General features: G+C 42.8%; 1 protein-coding gene across 1 annotated transcript; it reads right to left on the bottom strand.

The window, feature by feature from the left end:
- Nucleotides 1-793: 793 nt before the first annotated feature.
- Nucleotides 794-15,568, bottom strand: LOC138978691 (uncharacterized). The gene is made up of 6 exons (XM_070351483.1): nucleotides 15,288-15,568; nucleotides 9,568-9,792; nucleotides 6,631-6,895; nucleotides 6,191-6,420; nucleotides 3,271-3,505; nucleotides 794-1,532 (listed from the first exon to the last, which is right to left on the bottom strand). Exons 2-6 carry the CDS (start codon nucleotides 9,741-9,743, stop codon nucleotides 1,287-1,289), a joined length of 1,152 nt encoding a protein of 383 aa, XP_070207584.1. The 5' UTR covers nucleotides 9,744-9,792; nucleotides 15,288-15,568; the 3' UTR covers nucleotides 794-1,286.
- Nucleotides 15,569-19,587: the final 4,019 nt, after the last annotated feature.

The following is a 19,587-nucleotide window of genomic DNA, read 5'->3' as shown; positions in this document are numbered from 1 at the left end:
AGTGTACATACTCGAGAATGCATCCAGACGGTCCGGTGTGGCGAGGGGTATTGTCTCTTTAACGGCATGACTATGTAAATGATAATCAGATACATTTTCTGCGCGCCATTACTCGCATACTCGCACATATATACGGAAAGTGTTTGAAGATGATAATTAAAAATTGTTGTTGTAAATGCACACACAAACACATGGATATATAGTTAGGTTGCTTGCAAACATGAACTATGACACTGGCGAAACTGTACCCACCATCGTACACTCAGAATTACGAAAATCAGTGTCTTATTCGCCAACAAGAGCAGGCTGAAAAAAAAGTAATTTAAGCTAATAAATGTCGAGGGCAGGGGGAGGGGGGGGGGGGGTGATGAGTAGTCGCGGGGATGCAGGAGAGAGGAGAAGAAACGAAAAGTTTTTTTTTATTTTTTTTTTATTAACATGCTTTTACCCTTTCTTTTACGAACAGTTTTCTTGTTTTTACGATTAGTTACCGGAACAGCAATCAGCAGATTTCAACACATATTCTTCTTCTTCTTCTTCTTCTTTGTTCATGGGCTCAGACTCCCACGTTCACTCATGGTTTTTTTTTTGCACGAGTGGATTTTTACGTGTATGACCGTTTTTACCCCGCCATTTAGGCAGCCATACGCCGATTTCGGGGAGGCATGCTGGGTATTTTCGTGTTTCCATAACCCACCGAACTCCGACATGGATTACAGGATCTGTTCTGTGCGCACTTGGTCTTGTGCTTGCGTGCACACACGAAGGGGGTTTAAGTCACTAGCAGGTCTGCACATTAGTTGACCTGGGAGATCGGAAAAATCTCCACTCTTAACCCACTAGGCGGCAGCGACCAGGATTCGAACTCACGACCTCCCGATTAGGAGGCCGACGTCTGACCACTGCGCCACAGCGCCCGTCAACACATCTTCAAAAGAGTTCAGCACGGGGAAAGTTTTATCATGAATGTACAAACACAAACCAACAAAGACACAATAATTAGCCCCACCCCCGTCAGTGTCACCACAGTGGCCCGTAAAAGACCTCGGTCATACTGCCATACGTGCAGGTGGCTGAGTACACCTAAACACGCACACACCTGGGTAGCGAGACTCTTGTTGCTGCTAGCTTTCCACTAGGAGGAAGAGAGCCGAATTTCCCAGCATTGGCATAATAGAGTAAATGAAATGAAATGAAATGAAATGAATTGAAAACACATTCAAAGCACAGACCAAAAGGCTGTCTGAACATGCAGCCACATCCCGCAACACATGTCATAACGTTTCTCAAAAACCCATCCGAAAATATTTAGACTGAGGGTTGTTGTAAATGTAGACGAAGGCAAAGATGGAGACGACACAGACGATAGTGCTGACGACGGCGACGACGATCCAGCCACAGTTGTTGGACGACGGCGGTTGTTTGGGGGGCTTGTAGTCGGGGGAGAACTTGGGCGTGTAGAGGTTGTTGTTACTCCCTGCCCCTGCTTCTGACTTCTTCTGAAGCTTCTTGTAGGGCATCACTCCTGCCAGCTGCGTAAAAGAAAAAATTATTAGGCCAAATAAAAATATATGTTGGTTTAGGGTAGCCCGACCGACCCTATTTTTTCCCGCCGACCCAAAAACAAAATTTCATTTCTCAAAAAAACAAAACTTTTGGCACATTTTGGGAACCATACCGAGACTAAGGGAAGTGACCTAAAATCGACTAAATTTAAGAGGGGGAAAAAAAAGAGAAAAAAAAGCCGACCTACCGACCCTATCTTTTTTGGTCACATTACCCTAAACCAACATACATTTTTATTTTGCCTTAACAGTTAACTGTATATGAGTGGACTTGTACTGTCATGTGTGTATATGAATACAGTGTTGTTTAAACCAATTGCAGGAGAAGAGGCTTCGGGGTTCCTCAAGGAGGTGTTTTCACTTCCACATTGACATTTACACTGACTTTTATTTCCTTAAGAATGGCGATAATCGGACAGACAGAGAGACAAATAGGCTGACAGGCACACCGACAAATAGATAGCGTGACGAGTATACATACAGACAGACGGGAGAAGGTACTGGTATATCTATTGGTGTAAAATGATAACGACGACACAGGGACAGACACTCATACAGGCGAACGAATGGACGGAGAAAATTAGGTAGGACAGATGGCGAGAGATGGGGAATGGAGACAGAGAGAAAGAGAGAGAAAGTGATAAATTGAGAGAGAGAGAGAGAGAGAGAGAGAGAGAGAGAGAGAGAGAGAGAGAGAGAGAGAGAGAGAGAGAGAGAGAGAGAGAGAGAGAGAGAGGGGGGGGGGGATTTGTGTACGATTTAGTTAAAAACCAATACAATAAATGCTCGGCTGTTCATCGGTTGTCCCCCTTCCTCTTTGTCTGCCACCGTAGCGCCCAAAGACCAACTTACACAAACTTCCAGCACAATAGTCTATCCTTGCCCTCTCACGACTTCAATATAAACAGGATTATCTGAAGTTCCCCCTCCTTACCTTACTTTTACCTTGACCTACTTACATAATCACCGAAGAAAATAGTCCATTCCTTCCCTCTTCTCACTCACTGCTCACTGAAACCGTAACGCGCCATGCCCTCTGTCGTAGGGGCACGTCCTAGGCCTGTCTCCCCCGCCCTGCCCTTTCACCACTCAAATAAACAGGACTGCCTGAAGCTACCCCACCTTACCTTTCATTACCTAACCTAGCTATTTCATTAATTTTGAAAAATAACAGAATTATTTATTCACCAATACACTAACAGCACATACAAAACTAAATCAAATTTTTGAATAAAAATTATAGAGGGTTCTTCGGGAGTAACAATCAAACACAGAGGTCCTGAAGAAGATTTGATAGTCCTGAGGAAGCCTCCATGGACAAGAGAGAGAGAGAGAGAGAGAGAGAGAGAGAGAGAGAGAGAGAGAGAGAGAGAGAGAGAGAGAGAGAGAGAGAAAGAGAGAGAGAGAAAGAGAGAGAGTGAGAGAGAAAGAGAGAGAAAAAGAGAGTGAAAGAGAGAGAAAGAGAGAGAGAGAGAGAGAAAGAGGGAGAGAAAGAGAGAGAGAGTGAGAGAGAGAGAGAGAGAGAGAGAGAGAGAGAGAGAGAGAGAGAGTCCCTCCATAGGCTAACATTTGATTTAGTTTTGTATACGTATACATGCGCATGTGCTGTTCGTATATTGGTGAGTAAAGAATTATTTTATTTTTCAACTTTGTCACTCTCACCCACAGTCATTTTGTTGTTTAGATTTATTTCTTGAATACCAACCTGCAGCGCCTCCAGTGTTTTGGCAACCTCGGGGAGTTTCTTGAGCGGGTGTTTGGCCCTGGGAGCTCCCTCGGGCAGCGCGTTAGGGAACAGACGGACCCCGTTGCTTGGCCAATGGGTGGTCATCCTCAGCTCCCTGTAGGCCTTCCTCTTCAGCCTCAGCGAGTCCTTGTCCGCCCAGCAGGCCGGTGTCATGCACACCATTACCGCCCACCGCCAGCGACCTGGGTTCGACCTGCACGTGAGACAGTGTGTTAGATTATGAGAAGATTTTTGTTCAGCGGATTGGAGTGACCTATACGTTCACTTTGTGGAGGCTGTTCTTAATGAAGTCCGAAGTGGATTTTTGAGAATACTTTGGTGTGTTAGATGATGCAAACTCTTTCGTCCAGCGGATTGGAGTGACCTGGGGCGGGGATATAGCTCAGTTGGTAGCGCGCTGGATTTGTATTCAGTTGGCCGCTGTCAGCGTGAGTTCGATCCCAGGTTCGGCGGAAATTTATTTCACAGAGTCAACTTTGTGTGCAGACTCTCTTCGGTGTCCGAACCTCCCCCCGTGTACATTACATTGGGTGTGCACGTTAAAGATCCCACGATTGACAAAAGGGTCTTTCCTGGCAAAATTGCTTAGGCACAGTTAATAATTGTCTACCTATACCCGTGTGACTTGGAATAATAGGCCTTGAAAGGTAAATATGCGCCGAAATGGCTGCAATCTACTGGCCGTATAAAATTTCATCTCACACGGCATCACTGCAGAGCGCCTAGAACTGTACCCACGGAATATGCGCGATATAAAACTCATTGATTGATTGATTGACCTACTTCCACTGGGTGAAGGCTGAATGTCCTGAAAGCCTCAGATTAACTGGGCGAAGTCGACTGCGCGAAGTATACTTCGCAAAGCTGGTCGCACGGAGCTTTAGTGCTTAGTTTTTCGGCAAAAACAAACAAGTCGCGTAAGGCGAAAATACAACATTTAGTCAAGTAGCTGTCCAACTCACAGAATGAAACTGAACGCAATGCAACGCAGCAAGACCATCGTCAGTCCACCGCTCACGGCAAAGGCAGTGAAATTGACAAGAAGAGCGGGGTAGTAGTTGCGCTGGGAAGGATAGCACGCTTTTCTGTACCTCTCTTTGTTTTAACTTTCTGAGCGTGTTTTTAATCCAAACATATCATATCTATATGTTTTTGGAATCAGGAACCAACAAGGAATAAGATGAAAGTGTTTTTAAATTGATTTCGACAATTTAATTTTGATAATAATTTTTATATATTTAATTTTCAGAGCTTGTTTTTAATCCAAATATAACATATTTATATGTTTTTGGAATCAGAAAATGATGGAGAATAAGATGAACGTAAATTTGGATCGTTTTATAAATTTTTATTTTTTTTTACAATTTTCAGATTTTTAATGACCAAAGTCATAAATTAATTTTTAAGCCACCAAGCTGAAATGCAATACCGAAGTCCGGGCTTCGTCGAAGATCACTTGACCAAAATTTCAACCAATTTGGTTGAAAAATGAGGGCGTGACAGTGCCGCCTCAACTTTCACGAAAAGCCGGATATGACGTCATCAAAGACATTTATCAAAAAAATGAAAAAAACGTTCGGGGATTTCATACCCAGGAACTCTCATGTCAAATTTCATAAAGATCGGTCCAGTAGTTTAGTCTGAATCGCTCTACACACACACACAGACACACACACACACACACACACACGCACGCACGCACGCACGCACGCACATACACCACGACCCTTGTCTCGATTCCCCCCTCTACGTTAAAACATTTAGTCAAAACTTGACTAAATGTAAAAAGACTTCGCGAAGTCGACTTCGAGCTCATTTAGGACCGCCTTTAGATTATCTAAACTCGTTCGTTCAGCGGATGGCAGTGACATACTTTCGCTGTGTGAAAGGCTGTCCTTTGTTTCGCCCAACTTTCGTCGACTTCGCAAAGGCTTTGTACCGAAACAATTATGCAGCTCTGCCGCCTCGGGATGATGAGGTCAAAACGGCTGACTTACTTAGCTGGCTACCTTGCACATTTTGAAGAGAGTGTGTGAGTGATTGAGGGAACGAGTGTGTGAGATAGTGCGTGGATGAGTAGATAATTGAGTTGTTGAGATGATAGGCTAGAGGGAGCGAGTGTGTGAGATAGTGCGTGGATGAGTAGATAATTGAGTTGTTGAGATGATAGGCTAGAGGGAGCGAGTGTGTGAGATAGTGCGTGGATGAGTAGATAATTGAGTTGTTAAGATGATAGGCTAGTCATACACCAAATAGTTCAGTTAGTCCCTTTATCAGCTACTCAGTTAGTCCCTCTTTCAATCTATCCACCCATCCATCCACCCATGCAATCAACCACCCGCCCATCCTTTTATCCATTGATCAATCAATCCCTTTAGCAGGCACGGCCACACGCCAACCACCACCCAGCCATCTATCCATTCATCCAACCGTCACCCAACCATCAATCCATCCACCAATCCAACTACACATCCATCCAATCAACCCTCCCTCCCTCAATCCATCCATATCCATCCATTAATTTCTTGCCTAACCTACCTTCCCCCGGTAGGACGGACTTTATTGTGCACAAGCCTGGAATCCCACTGCACAATGCTCCCTTTAGCAGGCACGGCCACACACCAACCAACACACATCCATCTATCCATCCATCCAATCAACCATCCGCCCATCCATTCATCAATTCATCCACCCATCCATCTATTCATCTCTTGCCTAACCTACCCGCCCCTGATAGGACGGACGTTATTGTGCACAAGCCTAGAATCTCACAGCATGATGCTCCCTTTAGCAGGCACGGCCACACACTAACCACCACACATCCATCTATCCATCCACCCAATCAACCACCCATCCATTATTCTCTCGCCTAACCTACCTTCCCCTGATAGGACGGACGTTATTGTGCACAAGCCTGGAATCCCACAGCACGATGCTGCCTCTAGCAGGCACGGCCACACGGCGTCGCAGACATCCTCTCTCCCTGAACCACTTGACGTGCTTCTCCTCCAGCCTCAGGTGATCCTTGTCGCTGTTGATGGAGGCTTCTCGTTCCTCGGGGTGTTCTTCGTAGAACTTCTCCAACAGCTTGTGAGACCCATCCATACACTGTGGGCAGAGAACATGGTTAAAATGGAATGTGGTGGTAATTTTTATGCTCATTGTTGCGTGGACAAAACTGGTGATGATGATGAGGAGGAGGAGGAGAAGGAGGAGGAGGAGGAGGAGGACGAGGGGAATATTTCGTATGCAACACTTCAAAAAAAATGTCAACGGAATGCTTGTAAACATGCTCTCGATTAGTAAATAGCCACTAACCTCAAAGACCCAGTCATCCATGTTGGCGGTCTCCAAATAGACCGCCCCCTGGTAAGCGTGCAGGCCTATTCGCCCCGCCCCCTGATCATTATGCAGCCAGGATTTGTCCAATGTGTGGAAAGCCTCCTCCCCTTCCTCTGGCGGTCGACCAATGACGACAGCGTCTGTGCTGCTTAGGAGTTCCTGAGTCTCCCATAGCTCAGCGAATACTGGCTGGGCTTTCAGTCGGACACTCCAGCTAGGAGAGAGATGTCCGATGCTGTACCTGTGGAAAGCAATCAGATTGGGGAAATACAGAAGTGAGAAGACCTATTGGATTGGATTGGATTGGATTGGATTGGATTGGATTGGATAAGGTTTATAGTCCAGTGAGGTTACCCTCATGGAAATTCGGGCTGCTTTCTCCCCGGGGAAAGCGAGCTGCCATACATACGGCGCTACCCATATTTTGTTTTCCTGCATGCGTGTATTCATGTTTCCTGAGACTTAATGCCGTGTGAGATGGAATTTTTTTACTTTATTCCAAGTCCCACGGGTATTTGATGGACATTTTATCTATGCCTATACAATTTTGCCAGGAAGACCCTTTTGTCAATCGTGGGATCTTTAACGTGCACACCCCAATGTAGTGTACACGAAGGGACCTCGGTTTTTCATCTCATCCGAAAGACCTACGTATACATTACAGCTGTAGATCTTCTTCTTCAACAACAATTTTTTAAACAAAACACCATAAAAATACCGAAGCTTTTGGGATAATACGTTACGACTCACACACACAAACTGGTGGTACTACAACACTTGCAAATGTGGAGAGGTTACTGCAAGTGAAGAACAATCATATATCAAGTTTTTCCAGTGCTTTGGTTTGGGACTTTTTGTGTGAATTAATTTCCTAAAAAGCCACACGTGTGGAGGCTGGGGCAGTCTTGTCCTATGTCAAAAGCCTGAGCAGATCGGAGATGATCAGTATGTAACCGAGTGCCGAAACACTACGATCACCTCGGGAAGCGAAGTGCCGAAACACTACGATCACCTCGGGAAGCAAAGTGCAATCAAACAGGTTTGAAAATATTAGGGCTAATTTCTTAGCCCTATAAAAACTGTCATGCAAATCCGAAGGTTTCTTTGAACATACAGACAATCGGAAACCACCAGACCCTATCACACACAGAATTCTACAATACACCGGTGTTGACTTTAAAGGCCAACAACTCGGGTGCAGAGTCTGCTGTGAAAGGAGCGGTAGCCTCCCCTGTCACAAGTACAAGTGTTTTCACGCGCAGAACGGTGCCTTCAAACAACAGAGATTGACGATGAGACGAACAGTGGTAAACCCAAACAGAGCGCTTGAGCCGTTCAAAGTAGTCCCTTGAATCGGCCGATAGATGGGGAGGAGAGTTCAGACGCTTGGAGGTAAAGCCGGACAGAAGTTGACAAATTCACATGCACACCAGACAGTGAAACTAACACACACAAACAACATGAATACAGTCAACTTCACAGACGCAGGTATTTATCAGGCAGAGAAACTGACTTTCACAGTACAGACATATATTAGAGAGTAAAACTGACACACACACACACGCACGCACGCACGCACGCACGCACGCACGCACGCACACACACACACTCAGTGTAAAATAGCTGCTAAAAGTCGACCTGAATCGGCCCACTTCTATTCGTTCGTCGTTGGCTTAGAAACTGTCAGTTAAAATGCCATTATCCCATGACCTGCTTCATTGTTTCTCTTTTCTGAGGTAGGGGATTACGCTGCATATGTCATGGTAACCGTTGCGTATACCATGGGTTACCAAGCCTTGTTCCCGCATTAGTGCATGAAACTAGAAGGGGGCTTTACGTTTTCACAAGTAGCTATTCTAATCGGGCCATGTCCAAGATTTGCTGCAAAAAGGATATGAATTCACCCGCAAACACGGTTGTTCTTCTTTTTATTACTTGTTAATTAAAAACACCTTTGTTATTTTCACAATTTAAGTTTCGAAATGCCATTCAAACAATATATGTACACTTGCGCAACTCAGAGAACAATTCCAAACCATCTGTTCTGAAGAATGTACTAAATAAAACTCAAAAACAGGATATCTTTGAGAAATATGAAAACAAATCAAGGGGAAAAACTCCGTACTATAGCTGCAAAAAGTCGGCCTGAATCACCCCACTTCGGCCGTCGTCAGCCTACTTCGGTTTTCTGTGGCCGAAGCAGGCTGAACTAGGCCGAGGTAGGCCGAAGTAGACCGAATTAGGCCGACTTGCGTCCAAAGATAGTACGGTATATTGCCAAGAAAACAACCAGTAAAATGTGTCTAATGTGTGAAATGTGTGAAATGTGTGCATTTCAGCTCGGAAGGTTATATAAAGAATCAGTTCTTCTTCCCATTTCAAAGTACAGGTATGAATGTAAATGCAGGATAAGGTAAGACAATCACATGTTTGTTGTGAAGTGACTCCAGCAGTTGTCGAAAATAAGTTAGTCTAATACACAAACAAATCATGCACCAGAAAGAAACTTAATCTAAAGCACAAAAACATGAAAAGCGCCAAGAATGGAGTTACGCCAAAATTCCACGATGACATCGATTAGTAACTTACCTCAATTACTCAATTGTTAAATTTGCCCTTTATTGTCAATCGTTTTCAGGAGAATTGTTCTCATGGAGAATGATTTACTTAGTCTAAAGCACAAATACATCAAAATCGGCAAGAATCGAGTTACGCCAAATTCCACGACGACATCTAATTTATTTGCAACTAACCTCAATTGTTAAATCTTGCATTGTCAATCGTTTTAAGAGAATTTTTCTCATGGAGAATGATTTATATACTTAGTCTAAAGCACAAAAAAACATCAAAATCGCCAAGAATCGAGTTACGCCAAAATTCCACGACGACATCAATTTGTAATAACTAACCTACCTCTGAATCAGCGAGTTAGAGCAGTGAGGGAAGAGCCCCTCATCAAAGTTGTCCTTGATCCAGTCCCTGTACTCCTGAATGTATTGTGTACACTCCTCTTCTGTCAGTACACCCTTCACCACCGTGTACCCTTGACGCCTCAGGTCGTCCCGATGTCGTGGTTTTAACAACGCCATTTTTTTCAACGATTGTGTTCGTATGAAGATGGGCTGTCTGGAGCTTTAACTGGAAAAAACAATATCACATGTAAGAGTGTGTGCTTGTCACAGTGTACGGATGTATGCTCGCTGAGTAATAGACAATGTCAATTTTACATGATGTACGGATGTGTACCCTTGTCACGTGAGGCCGTCCCGATGTCGTGTTTTTTTACAACGCCATCTTCCAACGATTGTCTTTATATGATGATGGGTTGTCTGGAGCCTTAACGAGGGTACACCACTAGAACAGACAATAGTGCTATTTCATATGTTACGTGGATTTCCATTGGTCAATTGGGCAAAATTGAGCTCAATGCAAAAGTGATATCGACGACATTTCCGTCGATATCAGTTTTGATATCGACGACCTCTTTATTGCTTCCTCACTTCAAAAACAAAAACACCTAAATTTAAAAACAAACAAATATATATGAAAATGTAATTATCCCAGAATTTAGTTGAGCAAGTGACTAAAGACTTTTTGAAAGAAAAGACATTGAAATACTGAAAAGTACAAGAAAAGCGTGAACAAAAAGAAATAATAATCAGAGGGAGGGATATGGAACAGCCAAAACTGAGACAAATACTTTTGTAGTTTCTTTACAGTAAATACAAAATGTCCAGAGAATTAGCAATATATCTAACATTGACTGACTGTGTGATGATATCTTCTGCTATTGGTCTGTTTCGACAGTGATATCAAAATCTCGACCTCCGGTCTCGATTTTGATATCACTGTCTCAACAGACCATAGCAGAAGATATCATCACACAGTCCGTCAATATTGGGTAATGTCAATTTTACATGGTGTACGAATGTGTGCTCTCGTCACTTTAGATCGTTCCGATGTCTTGGTTTTAACAACGCCATTTTTCAACAATGCTGTCCGCATGGTGATCGGTTTTCAGGAGCCTTAACAAGAGTACACTGGAATAGACAATGTTGATTTTACATGGTGTATGAATGTGCGCTCGCTGAGTAATGGACAATTTCAATTTTACATGATGTACGGATGCGTGCCTTTGTCTCCTCAGGTCGTCCCGGTGTTGAGGTTTTTAACAACGCAATTTTGTCAACTATTGTGTTCGTATGGTGATGGGTTATCTGGAGCTTTAACGAGGGTGCACTGGAATGGACAATGTCACAGGTAAGATCATGTGCGTGTGACAATGTTGATTTTACATGATGTACTGATGTTTGCTCTAGTCACTTAAGGTCGTCCCGACGTCGTGGTTTGAACAACGCACTCTTCCAACGATTGTGTTCGTATGATGATGGGTTTTGTGGAGCTTTAACTAGGGGACATTGGAATAGACAATGTTGATTTGACATGGTGTACGGATGTGTGCTTTTGTCTGTTCAGGTTGTCGCGATGTTGTGGTTTTAACAACGCCATCTTTGAGCGATGATGTTCGTATGATGATGGTTTGTCTTATTTAGAGCTTTTACGATGGTAGGCTCGCTCTATGAGAAAAAGAGAATGTCGGGTTGACAAGGTTATATATAAAAACGATGGTCCTAATATGGTGATTGGGTTGCCTGTTTGGATACCTACAATGGTATGCACGCTTCTATGAGGAAAAGAGAATGTTGATTTGATGTGGTTTTAACAACGCCATCTTACAACAATGATGTTAGTATGACAACGGGTTGTCTGCTTTGGTGTATTTACGGTGGTAATGTTCACTATGGAAGGCACGCTCTATGAGGAAAATAGAAGGTTGCTTTAACATGGTTTTAACAACGCCATCTTCCAGCGATGATGTTCGTATGATGATAGGTTCTCTTTTTGAAGCTGTTGCGAGGGTGCACTCTGCGGGATAGACATTGATGCTTTTACATGGTGTACGGACGTGTGCCTTTGTCTGGTCAGGTCGTCACGATCTCGTGATTTTAATAACGAAACCCTCCAACGATGGTGTTCGTATGATGATGGATTGTCTGTTTGGAACGTTAACGAAGATCAACTCTAATGAGGAACCGAAAATATTGAGCTTTACATGTTGTGCGGATGTGTGTTTTTGTCTCCTCGTGTCGTTTAGATGTCATGGTTTTAACAACGCCATCTTCCAAAGATGATTTTCGTAACTATGATGACAGGTTGTCTGTTTTGATTTTTAAAACGAAGGTAAACTATGTAAGGAACAGAAAGTATTGATTTTACATTGTGTACGGATATTATTATTATTATTGTGATCATTTTTATGCGCCTAATCTATATATAGCCCTAGGCGCTTACATATTAATTTCTTCCGTTTGAAATGGAATTTTTTTACAGACAGACAGACAAACAGACATTTTTTACACACAATATATATGTGCTCTTGTACGTCCCAATGTCTTCCAATGTTGATGTTCGTATAATGATGATATGGTTTGTGTTGGTTTATCTGTTTTGAGTTTTTCGAACGTACTATCTGTGAGAAAAACAAAATGTTGATTTTGTGGTGTGCGGATGTGTATCTTTAAATACAAGGCTGTTAGATAGTCATACACGTAAAATTCCACTCGTACAAAAACACGAGTGTACGTGGGAGTTTCAGCCCACGAACGCAGAAGAAGAAGAAGAAGAAGAAGAAGATAGTTGAGACTTTAACGACGACGTCGTTTAGCGTTGGTGTTGTATAGTGACGATGATGGTGGTAGTGTCTTGTTGTTGTTGTTGTTGTTGGTGGTGGTGGTGTTGGTGTTGGTGTTGGTGTTGTTGTTGTTGCTGTTGTAGTAGTGTTGTAGTGTTGTAGTTGTTGTTGTTGTACTCCTTGAAGAATAGATATGTTGATGTTTGCCAGGTGTGCTCATGTCTCTATTGAGACCCCACAAATCAATAAAGAAAAGAGATGAATTGCTGGGCAGGGCAAGCTGGTGCCCCTTCATACTCCTGATGCTCATACTACTACTACTATCCCACACTGCTTCTGGTCGCTGATGCACATGCTATTACTGACTGCTGTGGATATGTCTACTTATATTTGTGTTTTGTTCCAATGGCTGCAGCAACTAATACTAGCCTACCTAGTTCAAATCCCGCTACTGCAGGCCCTTGCAACTGCTAAGAGGCATACTGTCATGTATTCTCCACCATAGTTGTCGCTAAAACTTCGAATTATGCAATCCCGCTGTTGCTGCTAAATCTACCGCGAATACATCATCCGCATCAATACCGCGACAACAGCTGTTGGCTTGCAACAAATGCGACAGCTACTAGTAATGTTGCTTCTGAATCTGCAAGTAAAAATGTTGCCACCAAATCTACAACTTTTCCTGGTGCTACTTATTCTAAACGTTCTACTGTTGCTGTTACATCTTTCGCACCTAATGTAAAAAGGATGCTGATCAAATACAACTTGTAATTGCCGCAAAAGAGCTAGCTAGCTACATAAAACGGCTGTTCTTTAAAATAAAAAATGCAACAAATAACGCTCCTGATGCTGTTACTGCCGGTCAGTTTGTTGCTGATGCTTCTCAAACAGCTGCTTTTGCACACATCACCTTTGCTGTCGCTGCTGAACCCGTATCTCTACAACTGCTGCTACTACTACTACTGCTAATACTACTACCTCTGCTGATGTTACTGGTAGTAGTAGTAGTAGTAGTAGTAGTAGTAGTAGTAGTAGTAGTAGTAGTAGTAGTAGTAGTCGCAGTAGTAGTAATAGTAGTAGTAGTGACAGTAGTAGTAGTAGTAGTAGTAGTAGTAGTAGTCGTGGCAGTAGTAGTAGTAGTAGTAGTAGTGGCAGTATTAGTGTCAGTAGTAGTAGTAGTAGTAGTAGTAGTAGTAGTAGTAGTAGTAGTAGTAGTAGTAGTAGTAGTAGTAGTAGTAGTACAGTAGTAGTAGTAGTAGTAGTAGTAGTAGTAGTAGTAGTAGTAGTACAGTAGTAGCAGTAGTAGTCGTAGTAGTAATAGTAGTAGCAGTTGTAGTTATTGTAGTAGTTGTAGTAGAAGTAGTGGTAGTAGTAGTAGTAGTAGTAGTAGTAGTAGTAGTAGTAGTAGTAGTAGTAGTAGTAGTAGTAGTAGTAGTAGTAGTACAGTAGTAGTAGTAGTAGTAGTAGTAGTAGTAGTAGTGCTGCTGCTGCTATTACTGCTACTACTGTTGCAGCTACTACTACTCATAATGCTCCTGCTGTTGCTTTTGCTATTACTGTTAATTGCTGCTACTACTATTGCTTCTGCTGCTGCTACTAATACTACTGCTAGTAATACTACTGCTAGTAATACTACTACTGCTGATGTTACTAGTAGTGGTAGTGGTGGTGCTGTTGCTGTTGATTCTGCTATTACTGCTACTACTGTTGCTGCTACTACTACTTGTAATGCTGCTGCTATTGCTTCTACTACCAACAATGATGCTGCTATTACTAATGCAGTTACTGCTGCTGCTATTATTACTTCTACTACTACTGATAATGCATCTGCTATTGCTACTACTACTACCAATAATGATGCTGCTATTACTAATGCTGTTACTGCTGCTGCTATTATTACTTCTACTACTACTGATAATGCATCTGCTATTGCTACTACTACCAATAATGATGCTGCTATTACTAATGCTGTTACTGCTGCTGCTATTATTACTTCTACTACTACTGATAATGCATCTGCTATTGCTACTACTACCAATAATGCTGCTGCTTTTACTAATGCTGTTGCTGCTGCTGCTAATATCCAGTACTACTACTACTACTTCTACTACTACTACTACTATACTACTACTACTACTACTACTTCTACTTCCAATGATGCTGCTTCAATTACTAATGCTGTTGCACCTGCTGCTGTTATTATTCCTACTGCTACTGATAATGTATATACTGCTACTACTACTACCAATAATGCTGTAACTATTACTAATGCTGTTGCTGTTGCTGCTATAATTACGTCCACTACTACTGATAATGCATCTGCTATTGCTACTACTACCAATAATGCTGCTGCTTTTAATAATGCTGTTGCTGCTACTGTTATCCACTACTACTACTACTACTACTACTACTACTACTACTACTACTACTACTACTACTACTACTACTACTACTACTAGTGATAATGCATCTGCTGTTGCTACTACTACCAATGATGCTGATGCTATTATCAAAGTTGTTGCTGTTGCTGCTATGATTACGTCTACTACTAATAATAAAGCATCTGCTATTGCAACTACTACCAACAATAATAATGCTGCTATTAGTAATACTGTTGCTGCTGATGATATTATTACTTCTACTTCTACTGATAATGCATCGATGCTGCTGCTAATACTACTAATGCTGTTGCTGCTGCTGCTGTTATTACTTCTACTACCGGTGCTACTGATGATGCATCTGCTATTGCTACTGCTAACAAACCATACTGCTGCTATTACTAATGCTGTTGCTGCTTCTGCTATTATTACTTCTTCTACCACTGATAATGCATCGCTTCTGCTACTACTACTACTACTACTACTACTACTACTACAACAACTACTACTACTACTACTACTACTACTACTACTACAACAACTACTACTACTTTAATACTCACATTTGTTCAGAAACAGTTCACGCTATCCCAATGTCTCTTTCAACACAGCCACACTGAACCTCAAAGCTACTACAGCATCTTGCACAGCGACCAACACATAGCCTATGTCTCATCCCTCACAAAAGCCGGTAACAGCGGTTAGGGCCTCACAGCTTTTTGAAATTGACAAGACCGTGAGTCACTTCGCAAGGTGTGCAGGTAATTACAGATAAAAATAAATAAATCATTGAAATATGTGCTGATTCCGCGCTGTGCATGCAGAACGCACATCAATATTTCCCAGCCTTTGACAGAGACACAGAGAATATTTCCTAATTATACGGGGCAGTAAAGCAGGATACACGGTGTGAGAGACAGAGATACTATATGTGACCCTCCACCACGAAATGAGTCGCATGTCACCTTTGCATGAATTTCATATTTTTACATTTTCCTAAAGAGTTTTTTATGCTCTATCCAGTGGTGAAACCCGTTTTAGAAAAGAGCGAAAACTGTTTGAGTTATAAGCCTGTGACTAAGGTGACCCTCACACTGACTGTTGCAAGACACTCCCCGGACTTATATTGAGCCTAGCGCAGAACCGCGCGAGGTGACATGCGACTCATTTCGTGGTGGAGGGTCACATATATAATTATAACCGGCAATATAGCAGGATACACGGTGTGAATAACTGTTTGAAGTCTACCTCCGATGGAGCAGTTCATTGATGCATGAAAATACTCGAGTGTTTTGATCCAAAAAGTCAGCAGTTCACATCATGATACAAATTCACATGACAAGCAATTTTGCACCTGCGACAAAGCGACAGGGTTACGCTGTCCGTTTCCACTGCTTTTTCCACAACGAGGGCCTCAAAGGGGAAGGGAAATTTTAGCTTTCACGATCACAGTTACCTTGATTTTTGTTTTCACGATCACGAACACCAGTGGCAAATCAGGGTCACGGTAAAAGTTGCATGTACAGAAAGCACGTGTCAAAGTAAACACAACCACACAGTAATTCGTTCCTCTGGATCTATTGTTTATTCAACAAAAAGTGACAACTGTTGCACTTTTTTATTATTTTTTTTTTAAATTCTCTTTCACACACACACATAGAAATACATATCATGATTATTTTGTAATCAGTAACAAGAATGTTGTTTTCATAGTTTTTTCTCTCGCTCTCTCTCTCTCTCTCACACAGACACTCACAGGAATAATATAGACTCCAGGGGCGGAGCAGTTAAGCCAGAGGGGGGGGGGGTTACAACCTGAGGTCCAGGGGTAGACCTCTTGTAGGGTACATATGCAAGCCCCCCAGAAGCTGAAGAGTTTTAGCTATTTTATGAACAATTTATGGCTTATCCTTGATTTTAAACATGATCAACTGGTTCAGCAGCCACTCATTATTTCATTTAAAGTTAGTATTAATTTTTTTTTAATTTTTTTGACAGCCGGGGGGGGGGGGGGTCCGGAACCCCTGTAACCCCCCTAATCCGCCCCTGCACTCAAACGCATTCAACTCCCACACCCTCACTCACACACATGAATATATACTTGCACAATTTCACATTTCCGGAGCTAAATCTTTTAAACCCATTTTCTCAAAAACTATTGGGTGGATTGAAATTAAAGTACATGTATGTGTGATGGTAGAGTCTATAATAACAAAATCCCCAACGAACATGACTTTGATCGACTTTGACATGAGGATAAAGTGACCCAAACTGGCACGTCTCCCCGCCATAGTTCCTGAATTTAACCCATTGTTGATAAGTTTACAGGCGCTAAAATAAATCCAAGCTTAATGCAAAGAAGCGACAATTAGAATCTATGCCAAGCGTGTCCACGTTGCTGGGATAAAAAAACACATTTCTAGTTTCGGTTTTGGCTACACGCAGACTCGATCAGACTCGAGCCAGTCGAGGTCACACTGAGCGAGTGACAGCCGTGTGGCAATGTCGACAATGTCAATGATCTCAATCAAACTCAAAGATCTTGAAAAAATTTCAAGATCTTTGCCTGCATTCAGAACAGTCATAGAGCGACATAGACAGGGCCGGACTAGGGGGGGGGGTTACAGGGGTTGCGCACACCCCCCCCCCTCCTGGCTTAAGCATGTACCTCCCAAACGCTTTTTTATGTGGGGGAGGGAGGGAGGGGGTCGCATCTGGATCATCATGAAATCCGAGGAGAAATCGCACCTCTCACCCCCTTTCGAAAGACATTTTTCTTCAACGATTTTTGTGATGAAAAGTATGAGTCCTTACAGTCTCAATTCTTCTTCATTGCCTATACAGCTTGCTGTCGAATTTACCTTTTTCGTTCAAGGAGAGGCTTCCTTTCCCTCCAGAAACATCAAAAAACGTGGTAATCTTGAACTTTAGCGTGTTAGATTCATAGCTCATAATTCAGAGGCATTTAAGTCTCCAAATTTGTAGAACCTGCACTTGTAATCATAACAAGTCATTTTAGATCCCTTTGGAGTTACGGAATGAACTCCGATGAACTGTACGAATGCATTTCGTTTACATGGGTCAAAGAAGGAATTATCCGTATGAGCGGGCAAAGGGAGACAACTCTTTCGTGTAAATGATGTCCCATGGTTGACAACGAAGGCCTACGCCATTTTCGGTGCATTTTCGTCGATTGAACAACCAAATTAATTAATTATGCTTAAGTTTGGAACTCAATCCGTCAATTAATTTCGCGACAAATGTTCTTTGGCTTGCTTACATGGACTTGTATCAAAAATAAGTCAAGAATGTCACTGGATACTGAGCTATGAATTTAACACACTAAAGTTCAAGATTACCAAAAACGTTCAGCTTCAAGGGGGCTTCGCCCCCTTCCAACCCCCACCAAGGGGGCTTCGCCTCCTGGACCCCCACCAAGGGGCTTTGCCCCCTGGACCCCCATCTGTAACCCCCCCCCCCCCCTCTAGTACTTACCTAGTCCGGCCCTGATAGATCAACATACCTTGACATTTCGTCTTCGGAAAGACGGACCCGTAGCCTGACCTTTCCACCAAGGAAGGCATTCTCGCCGCCTGCTTTGGTCTGGCTTGAATCCACAAAATATAACAGAAGTTCGATGACAGTACCGCTGCACGCCATTTTTGATCTTCGAATTCGAATTTGACTGAATGCACTCAAAACTTTAGCACGAAGCCCTTCCATTGGATGAAGTTTGGCAGATTTGTGCAATTCGCCTTCTGATTGGATCTCTATTTTTTGTGATTGGTTCTCTTAAAGGGAAGCAATCGCTGTCAAAATCATATTTCTGAATGTGTTGTTGCTTCCCTTCAATCGGGATTGGCTCCTTGACGAATAGAGGATCATAGAGTGATACAGCTGTGAAAAATGTACGTTGAAAATAAAATGCTTTGCAATAATGCCCATCACGATCACAAAAACAAATGACGATCACGATCATGAGACTTGATTTTTTTGTCATCACGGATCACGGGCAAAGTCCCAACACGATCACAGAAATGGAAATTTCGGCAATCACGGTCACAGAAAGGTAAAAAAACGCCAATCACGATCACGATTTTAAACCCTCTGGGGCCCTCCACAACTTCTAAGTCCGTAAAGCCTGTTCTTAACTGGGCGAAATCAAGTTCGTGAAGATTATAACGCGAAGCTGGCCGCACGAAGCTTTAGCACTGAGTTTGTTGGTAAAATAACTTCGCCAAGTCGACCTCGGGATCAATTATGGACCGCCTTTAATGTGTTATGTCGTAAATCAAGTCGGAATTATGTCTTGATACATCGAGCGAGTGGGGGGGGGGGGGGCGGCTCGATGTCTCGACAGGGGGGCTCTTATTTGGCTTTACGATGCACGTTCTCATCGTTTTTCTGCGCATGTTTGCTGAACGTGAGCCATGTGTTTCGATGCAAGAAAACACACACACACACTCACACACCACTCCAACGCAGATCGACAGCAAGTTTAAGTGTGTTTGAGTGTGTGTGAGTGTGTTTGAGTGTGTTTGAGTGTGTGCGAGTGTGTGCGAGTGTGTGCGAGTGTGTGCGTGAGTGTGCGTGAGTGTGTGTGTGAGTGTGTGTGTGAGTGAGTGTGTGTGAGTGTGTGTGAGTGTGTGTGTGAGTGTGTGTGCGAGTGTGTGTGCGAGTACGAGTGTGTGTGTGAGTGTGTGTGAGTGTGTGTGTGAGTGTGTGTGTGAGTGTGTGTGTGAGTGTGAGTGTGAGTGTGTGTGTGAGTGTAGCTTTTTCTGCATACATATGTGTGTATGTGTCTGCGTCTATTCACTTTAGTCTGTATGCGTGTAGCAAGGACGCGCTTGCATCCGCTTTTAT

This window comes from Littorina saxatilis, linkage group LG10 (assembly GCF_037325665.1).
Source record: "Littorina saxatilis isolate snail1 linkage group LG10, US_GU_Lsax_2.0, whole genome shotgun sequence".
NCBI classification, from domain to species: Eukaryota; Metazoa; Mollusca; class Gastropoda; order Littorinimorpha; family Littorinidae; genus Littorina; species Littorina saxatilis.
The sequence above is the reverse complement of the archived record's forward strand: the minus strand, read 5'-3'. Positions and strand labels throughout refer to the sequence as shown.

Bases quoted from the DNA above. Each gene is read 5' to 3' on its own strand.
- LOC138978691 (XM_070351483.1), bottom strand. From the start codon at position 9,743: ATGGCGTTGTTAAAACCACGACATCGGGACGACCTGAGGCGTCAAGGG. The intron at 6,896-9,567 runs GTAGGTTAGTTA...TGCTTTCCACAG, and splicing joins TCTAACTCGCTGATTCAGAG to GTACAGCATCGGACATCTCT. The intron at 3,506-6,190 runs GTAGGTTAGGCG...TCTCACGTGCAG, and splicing joins GTCCGTCCTATCAGGGGAAG to GTCGAACCCAGGTCGCTGGC.